Source organism: Balaenoptera musculus, chromosome 9 (assembly GCF_009873245.2).
Source record: "Balaenoptera musculus isolate JJ_BM4_2016_0621 chromosome 9, mBalMus1.pri.v3, whole genome shotgun sequence".
Classification (NCBI taxonomy): domain Eukaryota; kingdom Metazoa; phylum Chordata; class Mammalia; order Artiodactyla; family Balaenopteridae; genus Balaenoptera; species Balaenoptera musculus.
Window position 1 is genome coordinate 39,328,241 of NC_045793.1, and position 19,439 is coordinate 39,347,679.

The 19,439-nt window shown below is 33.8% G+C and overlaps 1 protein-coding gene across 4 annotated transcripts in view; it reads left to right on the forward strand.

The window, feature by feature from the left end:
• IMMP2L (inner mitochondrial membrane peptidase subunit 2) overlaps positions 1-19,439 on the forward strand; it is a 901,263-nt gene that overhangs the window by 688,000 nt on the left and 193,824 nt on the right. For all 4 annotated transcript variants that reach the window (XM_036863031.1, XM_036863032.1, XM_036863029.1 and 1 more), the window contains one exon: positions 13,282-13,384. In XM_036863031.1, the coding sequence (XP_036718926.1) occupies positions 13,282-13,384 (103 nt within the window). The remainder of the gene's footprint in view (positions 1-13,281; positions 13,385-19,439) is intronic.

The window sequence follows — 19,439 nt, forward strand, 5'->3', positions numbered from 1 at the left end:
ATGATACTATACATAGAGAATCCTAAAGATGCCACCAGAAAACCACTAGAGCTAATCAATGAATTAGGTAGAGTAGCAGGATACAGTATTAATGCACAGAAATCTCTTGCATTCCTATACACTAATGATGAAAAATCTGACAGAGAAATTAAGGGAACACTCCCATTTACCACTGCAACAAAAAGAATAAAATACCTAGGAATAAACCCACCTAAGGAGAAAAAAGACCTGTATGCAGAAAACTATAAGACACTGATGAAAGAAATTAAAGATGATACCAACAGATGGAGAGAAATACCATGTTCTTGGATTGGAAGAATCTATGTTGTGAAAATGACTGTACTACCCAAAGCAATCTACAGGTTCAATGCAATCCCTATCAAACCACCAATGACATTTTTCACAGAATTAGAACAAAAAATTTCACAATTTGTATGGAAACACAAAAGACCCCAAATAGCCAAAACAATCTTGAGAAGGAAATGGAGCTGGAGAAATCAGGCTCCCTGACTTCAGACTATTCTACAAAGCTACAGTAATCAAGACAGTATGGTGCTGGCACCAAAACAGAAATGTAGACCAATGGAACAGGATAGAAAGCCTAGAGATAAACCCACGCACCTATGGTCACCTTATCTTTGATAAAGGAGGCAAGAATATACAATGGAGAAAAGACAGCCTCTTCAATAAGTGGTGCTTGGAAAACTGGACAGCTGCATGTAAAAGAATGGAATTAGAACAGTCCCTAACACCATACACAAAAATAAACTCAAAATGGATTAAAGACCTAAATGTAAGACAGGACACTATAAAATCTTACAGGAAAACATAGGCAAAACACCCTGTGACATAAATCACAGCAAGATCCTTTTTGACCCAGCTCCTAGAGAAATGGAAATAAAAACACAAATAAACAAATGGGACCTAATGAAACTTAAGAACTTTTGCACAGCAAAGGAAACCATAAACAAGACGAAAAGACAACCCTCAGAATGGGAGAAAATATTTGCAAACGAAGCAACTGATAACAGATTAATCTCCAAACTTTACAAGCAGCTTGATATCAAAAAAACAAACAACCCAATCCAAAAATGGGCTGAAGACCTAAATAAACATTTCTCCAAATAAGATATACAGATTACCAACAAACACATGAAAAAATGTTCAACATCACTAATCATTAGAGAAATGCAAATCAAAACTACAGTGAGCTATCACCTCACACCGATCAGAATGGCCATCATCAAAAAAATCTACAAACAATGCTGGAGAGTGTGTGGAGAAAAGGGAACCCTCTTGCACTGTTGGTGGAATGTAAATTGATACAGCCACTAAGGAGAACAGTATGGAGGTTCCTTAAAAAGCTAAAAATAGAACTAACATATGACCCAGCACTCCCACTACTGGGTATATACCCTGAGAAAACCGTAATTCAAAAAGGTCATGTACCACAATGTTCATTGCAGCACTATTTACTATAGGCAGGACATGGAAGCAACCTAAGTGTCCATCGACAAATGAATGGATAAAGATGTGGCACACATATACAATGGAATATTACTCAGCCATAAAAAACATGAAATTGAGTTATTTGTAGTGAGGTGGATGGACCTAGAGTCTGTCCAACAGTGAAGTAAGTCAGAAAGGAAAAACAAATAGCTAACACACATATATGGAATAAAAAAAAAATGGTTCTGATGAACCTAGGGGCAGGACCAGAGTAAAGGTGCAGATGTAGAGAATGGACTTGAGAACACAGGCAGTGGAAGAAGGGGAAGCTGGGACGAAGTGCAAGAGTAGTATATGTATACTACCAAATGTAAAATAGATAGCTAGTGGAAAGCAACTTCATTGCACAGGGAAATCAGCTCGATGCTTTGCTACCACCTAGCGGGGTGTGATAAGGAAGGTGGGAGGCAGATGCAAGAGGGAGGGGATATGGGGATATATGTATACATATAGCTGATTCACTTTGTTATACAGCAGAAACTAACACAACACTGTAAAGCAATTATACTGCAATAAAGATGTTAAAAAATAAAGACACTGCATCATGCTACACTTTGAAGATCAAATATTTTCATAACCATTGTAGGAAATAAATAATGAGTAGAGTTAACAGAGGAACAGATTCTTAAAAAATAAAATTGCAGGCCTCCACAAAGAAGAGAGGAAAAGAAAGCAAATTGGTCAGTTCATATGCCTTGATTAGAGTTGTCTTTGTGTCCTAGAAGGCCTAAACAGTGGCTTAAAAACATTAAATCATCAACTCTGAAACAGGAGCGCAGATGCAGAAGGTTTCCAGAGCTTTCCACCCCACAGAGGATAATAAGTTTCATTCTAATGACTATGTTGAATGTTGGCTAAGTTTTTTCATTAAAATGAAGCCAGGAAAAACAACTGATTTTGCAGCTAGAGGCTCTCTTTTGATTCTTTATGAATTTTATGTCAGGGAGGACCAGAGCAGCCTCAGCCCATCAGTAGGTACCCCCCACTCTTATATCTTTCTCTCTTTTAATTTTAATCACAGATGGGGAGCCATCTCTCAGGAAGTTGAGAACATGGTTTCTTTTGTTGGTGTTCATATTTGGTTTGGCGGTTTTGTTGTGTTTTATATTTTTTGTTTGCTTTTGTGTTTTGCTTTTGCCTGTGAAGGGTGGCAGAATATGCCACTCCAAAATATGCCACCTTGGCATAAGGATTATTTTGATTTAAAAGGACTTGAAAAATAGCAAATCCTGTTCCCTTCTTTTTCTTAAAAGCAGGAGATGAAATTCTCATGTGAATTATGTCCTCTGTAATAGAAGCAAAAGTAACATTCTTATCATCAGGGACAAGAAGTTGAGACCCAGAGAATTCTACACAAATGGACCTTCTATAATAATTCTTATCTTCCTTTAGCCTCTGCACATAATTCATTTACTTCCCCATAATTACCTCTCTTTGTTCAGCCAACTATAAAAAATCATGTAGGTTCTGCCTTTCTTTGTGTCTTCATTCCTTATGAGGGCTCCTGTGTAACATAAAGTTTATATAAATTTGTATATATTTATACAAGTATATCCCTCAGTATCGGAGGGGAATTGGTTCCAGGACCCCCCTCAAATACCAATATCCAGGGATGCTCAAGTCCCTTATATAAGATGGCGCAGTACAGTTGGCCCTCCACATCTGGGGCCAACTTTGCTTTTCTCTGGTTAATCAGTTTCTGTCAGTTTACTTCTCAGGCCCAGCTGAAAATTCTAAGAGGGAAGAGGTGAAAATTTGCCTGCCCTATACCTTCGGCATCTGTGGACTGAATCCAAATTTTTTGGACTTCTAAATATGAAGACATTTCATAACCATTGCTTCAATAGAAATGATTTATGTTAATAGGCATCCTACTGGAACTAACATTTGACAGATCCTTTGCTTAGTGCAGTGAGTGGCTAATTGAGGACCCTTAGGTATAGCAAAGTGAAGGATATTTCCATAAACTGGTATACCATTTGTCCCTGCCCCCCTGCAACATTTATCTGCTGATGCATTCAGCCTAAGAGGAAAGACCTCAGATGGGAGGACCCCTGGAAATATTACACCCAATTAACACTTCTGGCTTTTATAAAGTAATGTTTATTTTACTCTTTATTGTTATTTTTTGTCTAGTTTCACTGCTATGAAGCCATGCTTTTTAGCTCTTCTCTAAATGTTTATTTTATGCTTTGCATTTATATATGTACATATAAATATATTTGTATTTTGTCTATTGTAGTTAGCTTTGATATGAATCCACTTAAAATTTACATGAAGGCATGAATATGGTAATATCATAATGCCCTATTTAGAAATGCCTTTTTTTTTCTTTTTTGTCTTTGCTCTTCCTTCTTTCTCCTTTCTCTTGTATTAGTTTCCCCATCCCTCACTCAGGTCTATAGCCTCTTGTGTATCCCCAATATGATTTTCTTTATTCTGAAACAGTGCTTCCTATATTCACATTTACATATATACTGACTTTTTGTCAACATTTTTTTCACTAAAGTGGAAACATATCACATGTATTTTTCTACTTTTATCATTCAATAGTACTTTTTGAAAAATCTCTCAAATCAGTTAATGGCTTTATTTTTGTTCTTTTTATGGGTTGTACAGCATTCCATGGTATGGGCCCTCCATCATTTATTAAACCATTCCTCTGTTTTTAGTAATTTTCTTTGCTTCCAATTTTTTTGCCATAATGAACAACGTTGTAATAAACATTGTTGTACCTGTGTCCTTATACAATTATTTTTATGGCATTGAATCCCCGGAGTAGAATTGCTAGGTCATAAGGCAAATGAATTTTTAAAATTTTATAGATGTTTCCAGATTGCTTTCCAAAAAGATTATAACTCTTTATATTTCTACCAGTAATGTGAAAGAGTATACTTTTCCTATACTTCTGCCAGCAGTAGATATTAAAGCTCTTTTTAATTTTTCAGCTGTTGGTTATAAAGTAGTATCTTGTGTTTAATTTGTATTTTCCTGAATGCTAGCAAATTTGAGTGGTTTTTCATATGTCTCATCTGTAACGTGCCTATTTATATCTTTTACCCATCTTCTGTTGGATTGTTTGTCTTTTTTTTTTTTTTTAATGTGAGTGACTGTGAGGATATTTTTATGGTGTAGATATTTTCGCTTTGTATGTCATTTGGGCAATGTTTTTTTTTTCCAAAGCTAGTGTTAATCTCTTGACTCTGTATGGTACAAAATGTTTTAAATTCTTCAATATTCAGATATTTGTATATTTTATAACTTTTGGTTTTTAGTCTTGCTTAAAAAGGCTTTCCTCAATCCTAGCTTGTACATGAAACTTTCAGATTCTTTTTTTATTTTTTAAAATACTGATTTTTTTTAATTGGTTGTGTCAGTTGAAAAAAATGCACAGCCTAAAATTTGAGAATTATGTTTTCTCCGGCCGACTTTCTGAGGACTGAAACCTGGAGGCAGCCTCTCAGATAGAGCTGAGGGATGGCTCCCAAGAGCTAAGGGAGGAGCCCGGATATATAGGAGTTTCTGCAACAAAAGCCAGGCAGTCACAACATCAAAAGATTACTGTTAATTAAAGAAAGCCAGACATCTCAAGTTAATGAATTTAGCACTTTTCTATGTATGGGAAGATACCAGAGTCTGTCTGGGCTCATTGAAATCATTCCTTTGATATGTACCTTATCTATCTGGGCCAGCATCCTGGTTTCCCACCCTGAGTCCTCTCAGGGTGCACAGTCCGGGGGCGGCTATAGTGGCTGATGGCTTGATGGCCGCAAAATCCTTTGTTTACTGATATGGCAGGTGACATTCTTCATCCACAGTTGCAATATTATGTACCTTTTCCTTGGCTTAAATTTGGTGGTTTAGGGATGCTGATAATTTATACCCATCATGTAATACATGGATGTTGATAATTTCAGAAATATGGGTATAATATATGAAAGGTATTACCTTTTCCTGAAGACTACCCTGTAACCCTAGCTGAGTTGGATATCTATTGCCCAGCTCCTTATTTTGCCCTATTTGCACCTGTAACATTGACTTACCACTTTGAGTTGAAATTGTATGTTTAAAAAGTAGTCTATTTACTTAGCTAAGCTAAAAAATTCTTCCAGGGCAGGTCTGTGTCATAGTTATGTTTACATCTCTAGTGCCTAACAGTTCTTGATACCACTGGGTACTTAATAAATATTTGTGGAATTAATTTGAATTAGAGAAGTTTTTTTTTTTTCTAGCTGCCTTAATTATTGTATCATAAGAACAGCTAAGCTTATTCCCGAATTCTGATAATGAAGTTTACCATTTATTAGGGTCTATTCTGCCAGGCACTATTCTAAAAATGTTACATGCCTTATCTCATATCTCGTATCTCTATGAAGCAGATAGTGTTATCCTCTATTACAACTGAGGAGCTCAAGGCCATGCAAGTAGGAAGTGGCAGAACTGGAATTCAACCCGAGTCTGTCTAGCTTGGAAGCCTATATTAATTTTCCCTCTGCCACACTGCTTTCCAGCTTCGAAGTTATCTATTATTCCTATTCTAAAGAGATATTTTTAAAGAAGAGCCATTGTTTGGTGATCTCTTTAGCTCTGAGGCATTTATTTTTTTGTTTTACTAGTAATTAATCCAAAGGCTTATTAATTTTGTTTGTAGGAAATAAAGAGAATAGTAACCATTCCTTTTAATACTAAAAAGTTAAAGTTATAAGACTGAGATCAGAGCAAACAGATGGAAAATTGTTCATAGTTCCTCTAATAACTAAGTATTATTGGACCTTACATTAAGAAAGCACTGAAATGTGTTTACCCCGCCCCCCTCTGTAACTAGCATGTGGGAAAAACCTGTGGAACTAAACGATGAATGATGTGGACACCCAGGAAATCATTTTGAAAGAGAACTTTGTAAACAAGCACAACAATACCATTTATAATACATATTGATTTTTTTTTGAAAAATAAAATTATGCATTACAAGTTCACTGTCCTATTTAAATTTGTTTGCTAGGAAGCCATGCATTGAATGAATCACTATATATATTACATGATAAGATCCAGTTAACAATAGGTAAACTGATTATGTTATTTACACCTTTGACATGTCATGTAATTGGTGATCATTTTAGCAAAAACTAATTTTAAATATATGTAAGTTAGTTACATTATTTACTTTGTGGAGTTATCTTTTATATATTCAGATAGCTTATATAATGTTTATAATTATGCTATAATTCAATAATATATTTACCTTAAACTTTTTGACTCAATATGATCTAAGTTAATATTGGGTATATTGTAATAACAAATAGAATATATAAGAGAAAAATCAATAATACATTTTTAGAATAAAATAATTTAAATATATTTAATTTTTCTATAAATTATAATTGAATGTCCTCATTAGAAAGTGATTTATGAAATATCTCCCTTAATTTACAGTGTTATATCTCCAGAAAATAATGTACTAAGGAAAAAGAAATCTTTTTTTCTATAAGTGAATGGGATTTGAAACCCACACTATCTTCCTTACCTTTTAGGTTTTATCTGTTCTTCATATCTGAATTCAAATATACATAGTGCCTTTTCTGACTATTCCAGCCTAAAACAATATCATCCTTTGAACACCTCTGCAGTTAGCAACATTTGACATTCGTTCATTTATTTATTCCTCCATTCACCAATTATTTTCTTGCAGATGCTTCCAGCTTGTGAAATTTTGTCTATGGTAGTTTAGACTGTTATCTGTTATATATATATAATAGACTGCTTTGTGGCTTATGTTTTGAATCATGGTATAAGTTATAATCTTGGTAGGCCCCTAAAATTTAAAAGAATGGTGATTATCAAGTGTCAGTGGTGTATGGAACAACTGGAACTCATACATTGTTGGTACAGCTGCATTGGAAGCCAGTCTGACATGTTGCTAGGCTAAACATTCGGTTACTACGGAACTCAGCCATTTCATTTGTAGATATTTACCCAGGAGTAATGAAAACATGTAGCCACATAAATACTTATAGGTTCATGGTGGCTTTATTGATAAAAGCCAAAAACTGGAAAGAATCCAACTGTCCTTGAACTATTGATTGATAAACTAATTGTGTTATATCTCTATAGCAGTATACTATTAAGAAAAAAGTAACAAGTGACTAACATGTGCAACAACACAGATTAATCTCAAAAGCAAATAGACTACATTAAAGAAAGAAAACCAGAAATCAAAGAATGCACATAGAATGATCCCATTTATGTGAAATTCTAGAAGAGGCACAACTATGGTGACAAAGAGCTCAGCCGTGGTTGCTGGGAGCTGAGGATGGAGGGAGGCAGGTCTGCCTGCAGAAGGGCATGAGGGGCCTTTTCTAGGTGATCGGATGTTTCATATCTTGATCTAGTGATTATGGGGTTGGATAGATTTTTAAAACTCATTGAACTGTACACTTAAAATTGCTGGATTATATTTATCTCCTAAAAAGGGAACTCTGCTGTCAGTTTGCTATTCCTCTGAAGATAATCTACTCTTTTTTCTCCCGCAGCTTTTCAAAAATTTTTTAGGGAAGAAGGGTTCCTTAGTGTTCTGCAGTTTCATTACAGTGTATCACGGTGTGATTTCTTTCCATTTATTTATCTTACTTGTGATTCACTTTGATTACTGAAGCTGTAATTCATGCTTTAATCAGCTCTGGAAAATTTTCTATCACTATCTCTCAAATGTTATCTCTTCCTTGTTCCTTTTTATTCTCTTCCCTTGGGACTCTCATTACACTTATATTACATTTTCTAATAATGTTCTCCATCTCTCCTACTGTTCATTTCCTTACCTCTCTGTGCTAAAGTCTAAGTAATCTTTTAGATATATATTCCAGTTCTTCTTTCTTTCATTTATATTCATCTGCTTTTTAATCCATCTATTTAATAGTATATTTTAATTTTTAGAAGCTCTGTTTGATTTTTTCTCAAATATCTGTCTTTTAAAAATGTATATTGTTCCTTGCTCATGTTTTTAATTCCCTTTTTTTAATTTTTAAAAATATTTGAATTTGTATAAATTATATTCTATGTTTGAGAAATCCAGCATTTTAAGTCCTTGGTGGTCAAATTCTGCTGTTTGTTAATTAGTTCTGACTCATTAATGCTGGTTATTTCCTTGTGAGTTCTGTTTTTTGGATTGTGAGTGCCTATTGACTGGGACTTATCTATAGAAAACTTGAAAACTCTGAATTGAGGGATTATCCCTGAAGAGATTTATAGTTCCTTCTGCCAGATTCCTGGAGCCAATTAAAGTTCATTCTTGACTATCCCAGACCACATAAGCAGTGTGAATTTGAACCCGTCTCACCTTGAGAGCAGGATGTGGACTCTCAAGAGAGAATTGTTCCCTTCCAGAGGTCACCCTAGATAGGCAAATGTCCTTTTCATTTTCCTTTCCTGATGGTAGATTGCTGTTTTCTAGTCAGTCTATTAATGATGATAAAAGAGATCTAGTTCCAACTCTTGATCTTACTGAATCCTGAGCTCTATCCTCCTGACCCCTTCTGGACAATGAAAACCCAGGGGGTCTAGGATCCAGGGAGTGTCCAGTAAACCCGTTCAAGGCAGCCACTACTTTGGACAATGAAAAAAATTCAGTCGAATGGTTTGAAAAATAAATAAATAAAAATACCTTAATCAATTATGAATTATTAATACTAATTACCTACGTTAAGAAGGGGTGTGTGTGTATTTGGGAAATACTTTAAATATGAATTTGTTTCCTTCTTGTGACATCAAGGATTACATAGACAAGTTTGTATTCAACTGATGACACTCAAAACATTCAGAGACCTAAAAAAAAAAACAAAACCCATTGTTTTCAAGGTCAAATCAAATTGGAAAAAATCATTCTTCATTCCATTTATAAGACCTAGGTAACTTGTCTTGGTAAAGCTAGTACTAAAAGTGCCTTTTTGTAGACAGGTAGTTAGAATACCATACAGAACTCATTTTTGACAGTCAAAACCAAAATTATTTGCAAGCCATAGATACATACAACCTTGTAGGCTGACACCTCACTTAACTGTTAAATCACCGAAAAGATTACCTTGTCTTTCTTTTATGTGAATTCAGGAGCACAAAGCTATTTAAAATTCCTTCTCTAGAGAGATTCTATTAGAAGTATTATATTTCTTTGGCAGTCCTAAAAGGAACCAGCTCAATATTTTAACGTCATATTTTTTAAAGCTACTTTGGGTTATTTTTTTAGAAGTTAGATTGAAGCCTGAGAAATTAAATATGTGTATACGGCATGAATTTTAGCAGGGTTCTACAACTCAAAGAGTTATTTCACACCCTGTCTAGTGTCTAGATAAAACATTCTCTATTAGCATAGCAACATTCAAATACCTAAGAATTAGTAAGTGAAAACAAATAGATTGTGCTTTCACCTGCTACTCTCTGCATGCTTGCATATGTACAAACAGATAGATTGTGTTTTCACATGTAAGTTTTAGAATATCCCAGAAGGGCATAAGAATAAAAGAAAAATAAGACTCACTGTACCATTAAAGATAGTCTATAGCCCCAGTGCAAATGTGGGGGGAAAGAAATTATTGAAGCATAGCTCAGGTAATTTTAAAAGACTGATGATAATAGACAGTAGGGGCTGAACACATTCTGAATTATAAAATGAAAGAAAACAGTGGACAAAGGAAGATAATAGCAATAATAACTATGGCTTACTGAGTTCTTACTGTACATAAGAACTAGATTGAGTGCTTTACTTAAAAAGTCTCAACTGTAAGAGAATCCATTTATCAAGTGTTTAATATATGCCACTTTTATGCATAGAACCACTTTTTGAGTTAGGTACTATTATTTGCCCCATTCTGCAAATGAGGAAACCAACGCTTGAGTTTTATCAACTTGTCCAAGATTACATAAACTTGGAAGTGTTAAGTCAGACATCAAAGCCAAGATAGGCTGATTGCAGAGACCATGCTCTATAACAACCTCTCCATTATATTCTCATCTAACTACTAACCTGTATCTCAACCCAGTTAGGGCGTGTCTAATCCATCCCATTTCAAATGTAGACAAATGGAGATAGAAACTAAGTAATTTGCACAAGATTACTTGTGAGTAACTGCATAAAGATTAAAACTGGTTTAGTCTGTTTCCAGAATCTATGCACTTCCTACTGTATTATTCAACCTTTGTGAAAGTATTTTTCATTCTTCAGTTATACATTCATTTGGTCATTCATTTAACAAATGTTTATTGAGCATTTTGTATGGTACATTCTTTTGCGCTCTGGGAATACTCTCGTGAATATGAAACACAAAGTTCCAAAATTTATGTTCTAGTGGGAGAAAGATAGGCAATAAACCAATAAACTAGGAAGTAGATATCATGTTAGTGGGTGTAATGAAGAAAAATAAAGCATTGCAAGGGGCTAGAAAATGATGGGAATTTGGATGTATTTAAAAATTTTAAGTAAAATAGTCAATGCAAGGAAATGTGCAACTGTCACTGGTAATTTTATGATACTGTTATCTTCTATCACGAGTATCTTGACTCCTTGGTTTATATGACATTGAAACTGAATCTGAGTTTTATATCAGATTCACTTTCCAGAAGAATATGCTTGACTTAGAACCTACCATTTCATTGCAGAAATGATTGGTTTTACTTCATATTTCTGCTTGAATGGTTATTTGAGGAGACAAAATAGGTAATTGTTTCCTTTCTAAGTACTTATCCAAAATAGCCAGCTTAATAAGGTAAACAAATATTTGAATTTATTAGGAGAATGTGCCTTGCCAACAATTAAGTAAAAGGGTCTTCTCCCCATCATTAATACTTGATGTGGGATATTAGTTCTTAGAAGGAATCTCATGATAAAATGACTAGTGATGTCAACAACTAATCGACTGATTTTAATTGAGGAACATTTATATGACGGTATGATGTATTCAACTTGTTTCTGCTTTTCCTTAAAAAGCTGAAACTCTTCTTCCCAGTAGTAATTAAAAATAAACAGCAGTCATTTACTTACTGTGGGCTTCTAATGGTCACAACACCTTGCATGAATGATTTAGTGATCTAAAGCAAAGCAATTCAACACTGAAATTATCTTGAAAATTAAAAATCATTCTAGATAAGGAATAGTTTCAATTTCTATAGCACCAACTTATGTGCAGTTTTCCTTTTTAATGTATTCTTCTGCATATATACAACTTACTAACTAACAAAAATGGTCTGATTGGGACTCCACCTCAAAGAACAGTGTATAAAGCTCAGTCTCTGGGGTTAAGTCTATAGACTTGGGGGTGATATTTATTCATTCAACTATTATTTATTGAGAAGCTTCTTTAAGCTAGGCATTGTCTGGAATTCTTTGGGGAATGAAAGAAGAAAAATATAGTCTCTGCCCTGAAAAGAATTTATTATTATAGGCTTGGGATAATATTTAATCTAATTCCATCCTTTCTATTTAATTAGTTATATTATAATTTATGTAACCAATCTCTTGTTGTTGATTATTTAGAAAGATAATTTTTTTGTTGTTGTTACAAAAGGCCTGTGCTGAACATCTCTGGTAATAAATATTTGTCCATATTTCTGATTATTTCTTTGGAACGGATTTCTATCAGTAAAATAACTAGGTCAAAAGGCATATACATTTTAGTCTATTAATAAATTTGGCAAAAATGGGCCCCCAATGGCAAAATAGGAAAAAAGTTGTATCACTTTACATTGCCACCAACACAGTACGAGAGAGCCTTTCCTTACTTGGTTTCCTTGTCAGCCTTAAGAAGACGGAATGTTCCACTAAATGTATATCGTCGATCATTGCTCTCTAAATATTGTCTTCAAAATTGTTGAAAAGTTTCTCATTTTCAAGAATGATTTATGGGATTTCCCTGGTGGCGCAGTGGTTAAGAATCCGCCTGCCAATGCAGGGATATGGGTTCGATCCCTGGTCCAGGAAGATCCCACATGCCATGGAACCACTAAGCCTGTGCGCCACAACTACTGAGCCTGCCCTCTAGAGCCCACGAGCCACAACTACTGAGCCCTGCACACCTAGAGCCCATGCTCTGCAACAAGAGAAGCCACCGCAGTGAAAAGCTGACTTAGCACAACAAAAAGTAGCCCCCGCTCACCACAACTAGAGAAAAGCCCTCACACAGCAACGAAGACCCAACGCAGCCAAAAATAAAAAAAAAAAAGAATTATTTATGAAATTGAATGGTGCTAATCAAAAATTTTCAGTTGACATTGATAGCTTATATTTGACAAGAGATCATCAAGGGGTTTTTTTTCTTATATATTCTGAATTTTAAAGTATTAAGAGGTTATGAAAATTCTGTCAGTTGGTTTGAGAAGTTTATTTGACTAAAAAAATAAAGATTGCAGCTGGCCAAGTTGACCATTGAGGTAAAAGCAGATGTCAGAAATAAAATAGATCTGCATTTTGTTGGGGCTTATTGAGTTTTATAAAAACATAGGATATTATGAATTAAGTTAAGTAGCAAACCATTATCTGGTGCTAGTGCATCTTGTTTAAGCACAAAATTCCTACCTACAGAAACATGAAAAAAAATACTGTGGATAGGTTTACAGGGTCTTAACCACATCTTATTTAAAAATAAAATTCTAGAGTAGCCTTACATGTAACCTATAATAATCCGTTGCATCTTTACAGTAGTATTTTTACCTTTCCTGAATTTGTATGCTTAGCTGTTTGATCTCTCTCTTTTCTGATCTTTTCTCAATGGTTATGCTATTTATTTCTAGAACTATGGGACACAAAAACCGCTATGTCAAAGTCCCCCGTGGTCACATCTGGGTTGAAGGTGATCATCATGGACACAGTTTTGACAGTAATTCGTTTGGGCCGGTAAGTTTTCTTATTACTGGTATGATTGGATTTCAAATGTAGGAAGAAAAGTATGTCACACAGGTTGCTCAGGTAACCCACCCAGCCAAGAGTAGTTGTGAATTTTATAGTGGAACAGTTTATATTTGAAAATTTCCTTTTAAATATCATATAGATAATGTAAGCTGTCAATGGGTGTGTGTGTGTGTGTGTGTGTGTGTTTGTGTGTGTGTATCTAGAAAAGAACTTCGACAACTCAATAAAGTGCCAAAAGATGCTTTCAGCTGACTACCTGATCCCAGTGGCAACGGTTGTTTTTTCCTCACATAAATGCTTTGTACTTTATGTTCTTAGTTAGTGTTTAACAGAAATAATGTGTAAAAGACCTATAGACATCAATTTTCTAAGTAATTACTTAAAAAGGCATGTATAATAGAAATCATATTGGTAACTAACATTTTTCAGCTTTTAACTTATAACAGAAATGCCCACATTCCTTATACCATATTTACATTCCATGAAATGTGACTAAATTCATATATTATAATTTTTTCATTTTTGAATATGTACAGAAATTCTCTATTTATGAACCCCTGCAATAAATCATTATATAAAGTGAAGAATATTTTAGTTAATGGAAACTGCACCTGATTTCTAGTCACCTATGTCTCTTTAAAAACTTGGATCTTCAACCCATTAGATTTTCCTACATCTAGATGTAGCCATACTTGTATGTATGTAGAAGTTAATATTGAGCACCTTTAGATAGGTTTGCAAAAAAAGTTATCCACATCCTTGTGTCTAAAACTAAATGTTGGTGGTCTCTATAACACAATTTCCTTCACCTATCATGAGGGACCACTATTATTGTGACGGGAGAAGCAGTCACTTGACTCACCTTTAGCTAAAAGTATAGCAAGAGACTTGGGGTTGGGTAAGTGTTACGCGTAAGTGGAAGGGAACTTTAGGTGATGACCCCTACTTCTTTTTTCTAGCTGCAGTGATGATAAGAAAAACATCTAAGGTCTTTCTTGCTTTTGAGTATTACTTATTATAAAAATACAATTTAATCGTTGTAGGGTATATCAAAGATGGAATGAACAGATTGGAAATGTTGTAGATCACTTAGAGAGTATAGTAGAAGTGACTGTCATGAAGAAGCTTAGTAGCAACTTGAAAGTGAAAATAAATCACCTAAAAGCAGTTTTATTTCTCTCTCATCAATAAGATTAAATCTATTAAATGTAGCATGTTGGCCAAGTCCACATTAAAATGTTAACTTTAGTTTGGGTTTTAATTGGTAGGGTAGTGACTCTCAAATGAAGTGTTAAAAATGTTGTTTTGTTATTAGTTGTGGGGTGTGGGGTAAATAATTACTTACTAATAATAAAGTACTAAAGTCTGAGATTGGTTTGCTTTTTCTTTATTAATAAATAAAGCTAGTGCAATCTTATCTATATAATTGTATAATTGTCAGTCACTCATATTCCAGATGCTTTCTTATTCGGGAGGGAAAAATGATAAGGTTGATAGCCAGAATATTGGGAATTGCACATAACCTTCAATATCATATCTATTGTGTAGTTCTTTCTGGGCTGTCTTTCCTGCTGTGTACTTAATAATAGTATTATGAACCACTGAAGTATAAGTAGACACATGAAAGTTGAAAATATATCAGGTATGGAAATATCCTCTGTCACTTATATCTTAAAAAAAAAAAGAAAAGAAAAAGTGAGAACCATGTGGGAAGGCCAATCTCATTGTGTTTATTACAGTAAGAAACTATGATATGCAAAACACTGACAAATACATTCCGTGCAGGACTTTAATGCCATTGGTTTACATCAAGTTTTTAAAAGAAATCTACTCATTAATTATAACTTGAACCAGTAATATGAGTCAGAGACACAAAACCATTTTGAAATTTAGTGATTGTTTTCTTTTCTTTTTAAATGGATATAAATATATAGATGCAGAATGGCTTTTGGTTCACAAGTTGGACTAAATATAAATTTCCATTCACTTAATTCATATTGTTTTTTGTCAAAATTAGATGAAGAACCTGTACTAGGATAAAGGAAAACATTTGTCACATCATATACTAACCTACTTGTATTTGATGAGTTTTAGTACATATATTTTTACCCTTACAGGGAGCTCTCATGTTTTATGTTCCAATAACATTTATGACTAGGAAAAATAATTAATAATGATGCTCCCAAATAAGTTTTAAAAGGACAGAGGGAAAAAAATTGAATTAAAGCCCTACAATTTTTATTTAAAGCTAAGTTGTGATGTTTGAGTATAGAGATTTCTTATATTTTATTAATTAATGGTTATCTGAATAATTAAATTATTTTAATATTTTTATAATTCTCAGAAATAAAAACTCAAGTTTTACAATTCTAAAAAACCAGAATAATCTTGAATCTTACAGTGCATATACACTTGAAAGTTGTTACATTTTTCCAATAATTCTCAGTTAGATTTTTTGGCTTATCCATCAATATATTTGGAGATTGTCTGTGGAAGGTCAATTAAGTTTCAGGCTTTCTGAATTGTTGATTCATTTCTCCCCTTGGAAGCAGGGAATACACTTTTCCAGAAAGTAAACATCCTATCTAAAAATCAGCCGGCATTGTTCCAGGATGCTTGTCTTGACTTTGTAGAAATTGACTGAAGCCTTTACCCTTCATATCCCTCCCAAATAACTTCAGAATTGTATCCAAATATGTTTAATATGCTTTAACTCTTTGAATTGTAATTATACTATATCATAGCATCTCCTCAGTTTATTTTAAATTGTTACCTATGGGTAATCACAATGGAGCTTTTTCCATATTCGAGTAGATTTTTACTTGTAATCTAGTGAAAAATAAGAAAAAAATGTCTTACTCTGTTTTTTTTCCTAGTTTGTTTTAATATTTCCTATGTATTTCTTAATATTTGAATTTACTTTTTTGATTTGGTTTATTGCCACTATATGTATGCTGGAGAGGGAATTAAAGAGTTTTACGAGTGAAAGATGAATAATGGATTATGAATTTAAAGATACCAATGTTAGTTATAGTAATAGAATGCATCACAACAGAATGAGATCCAACATCTGCGCTTTTAACTTGTAAAGGATGACATTATGGAAATAAACTAGTAGACTCCTTTATGAACATGGATATAGTAAAACAGAAAATCAGATAACCTTAGTTTTGGACCGCATCAGTCACATAACTTGCATGGGTCTACATTTCCTCGTGTATAAAAGGATGAATTTCCTCTCCTCTGAATTCATCTTAAATGATTATTTAATAAAATGAGCATATATTATATATATATATATACACATATATAAATATATAATTTATTTAATATACTCCTATTTACATTGCTGAGGATGTTTACTAAAAACTTAATAATATATTTAAAAAAGTATATATATATATAAAATCCTTCGATTATATATATAGAAAAGTTTTAATGAACATCCTCAGCAACCTAAAATAGGAATAAAAGTAAAGTATGTTTCCTCCAGAGGATGAACTATTATGCAGTTGTTAAAAATCTACATTTGTGAACAATTTTAATAACATCATGTTCATGATATTGTTTTAGGTAAATACATGAAAATAAAGAAGAGAATACACAGTATTATGTTAATTGTGCCAGTTGTTATGATTATGGTCAATTCTTTTTTATACCTTTGTACTTCTCTATATTCTAAAAGGTCTGCAACAAGTTTTTATTACCTTATAATCAGAAGAAAACTGATTAGTCAAAAAAATAAGATAAAGGGGAGTAAAGTAAATGACTTCTAAGTTTTATTCTGACTAAATTCTATAAAAATGTTTTATGGTGCTATGGCCAGAGGGAAAAATATCACAGATGTGATTGGGTAGGAAATGTTTCAGTTATGAATTTCTCTCCATGGAAGATCTCTGTGCCAAACCTCTTGAATATATCATCATTGCACTATAATAGAAAATGTCCTATCGCATCATAATATGGATTCACTAATGTATGACTTTAGCTCAGATTTCTAGTTTGAGAAATATATTTTGTTAGTATCCTTTAAGATTATTGTCTAGAAGTGTTTTTCAATGCATATTACTACTTGATGTCACTGGATTGTGTGTTAAAGATATTTGATGATTGCTTAGAAAATTCAGAAAGAACTTCTGTTAGTAATTCTTTTGCTCTGTGAAAGACATTATCCTTTCCCTTTACCATCCCTACTTCCATGTAGATGACATTAATACATTTCTATTGTGGCCATGTTCTTTGCCAGCACCCAAAAGTAACTGATTACAATAAATATTGATGAATTTTCTGCTTGCTATAAAAGGAAATCACATAAAAGTCAAATTTTGTATTTGTATGTGTGTGTACATAGCTGTGAATTTTCTTTCTTTTTTTCATGAATTTTATTGTATTTATTTTTTTATAAAGCAGGTTCTTATTCGTTCTATTTTATACATATTAGTGTATACATGTCAATCCCAATCTCCCAATTCATCCCACCACCACCCCCACTGTCCCCCCCTTGGTGTCCATACGTTTGTTCTCTATATCTGTGTCTCTATTGGTGCCTTACAAACAGGTTCATCTGTACGATTTTTCTAGATTCCACATATATGCGTTAATATACAATATTTGTTTTTCTCTTTCTGACTTGCTTCATTCTGTATGACAGTCTCTAGGTCCATCCACATCTCTACAAACGACCCAATTTCATTCCTCTTTATGGCTGAGTAATATTCCATTGTATATATGTACCACATCTTCTGTATCCATTCGTCTGTCAGTGGGCATTTAGGTTGCTTCCATGACCTGGCTAATGTAAATAGTGCTGCAAAGAACATTGGGGTGCATGTGTCTTTTTGAATTATGGTTTTCTCTGGGTATATGCCCAGTAGTGGGATTGCTGGGTCATATGGTAGTTCTGTGTTTAGTTTTTTAAGGAACCCCCATACTGTTCTCCGTAGTGGCTGTATCAATTTACATTCCCACCAACAGTGCAAGAGGGTTCCCTTTTCTCCACACCCTCTCCAGCATTTGTTGTTTGTACATTCTCTGATGATGCCTATTCTAACTGGTGTGAGGTGATACCTCATTGTAGTTTTGATTTGCATTTCTCTAATAATTAGTGATGTTGAGCAGCTTTTCATGTGCCTCTTGGCCATCTGTATGTCTTCTTTGAAAGATGTCTATTTAGGTCTTCTGCCCATTTTTGGATTGGGTTGTTTGTTTTTTTAATATTGAGCTGCATGAACTGTTTATATATTTTGGAGATTAAGCCTTTGTCTGTTTATTCGTTTGCAAATATTTTCTCCCATTCTGAGGATTGTCTTTTCATCTTGTTTATAGTTCTTTTGCTGTGCAAAAGCTTTTAAGTTTCATTAGGTCCCATTTGTTTATTTTTGTTTTTATTTCCATATACTCTAGGAAGTGAGTCAAAAAAGATCTTGCTGTGATTTATGTCAAAGAGTGTTCTTCCTATGTTTTCCTCTAAGAGTTTTATAGTGTCTGGTCTTACATTTAGGTCTTTAATCCATTCTGAGTTTATTTTTGTGTATGGTGTTAGGGAGTGTTCTAATTTCATTCTTTTACATGTAGCTGTCCAGTTTTCCCAGCACCACTTATTGGAGAGACTGTCTTTTCTCCACTGTATATCCTTGCCTCCTTTGTCATAGATTAGTTGACCATAGGTGCGTGGGTTTATCTCTGGGCTTTCTATCCTGTTCCATTGATCTATGTTTCTGTGCCAGTACCATATTGCCTTGATTACTGTAGCTTTGTAGTATAGTCTGAAGTCAGGGAGTCTCATTCCTCCAGCTCCGTTTTTTTCCCTCAAGACTGCTTTGGCTATTTGGTGTCTTTTGTGTCTCCATACAAATTTTAAGATTTTTCCTTCCAGTTCCGTAAAAAATGCCATTGGTAATTTGATAGGGATTGCATTGAATCTGTAGATTGCTTTGGGTAGTATAGTCATTTTCACAATATTGATTCTTCCAATCCAAGAACATGGTATATCTCTCCATCTGTTTGTGTCATCTTTGATTTCTTTCATCAGTGTCCTACA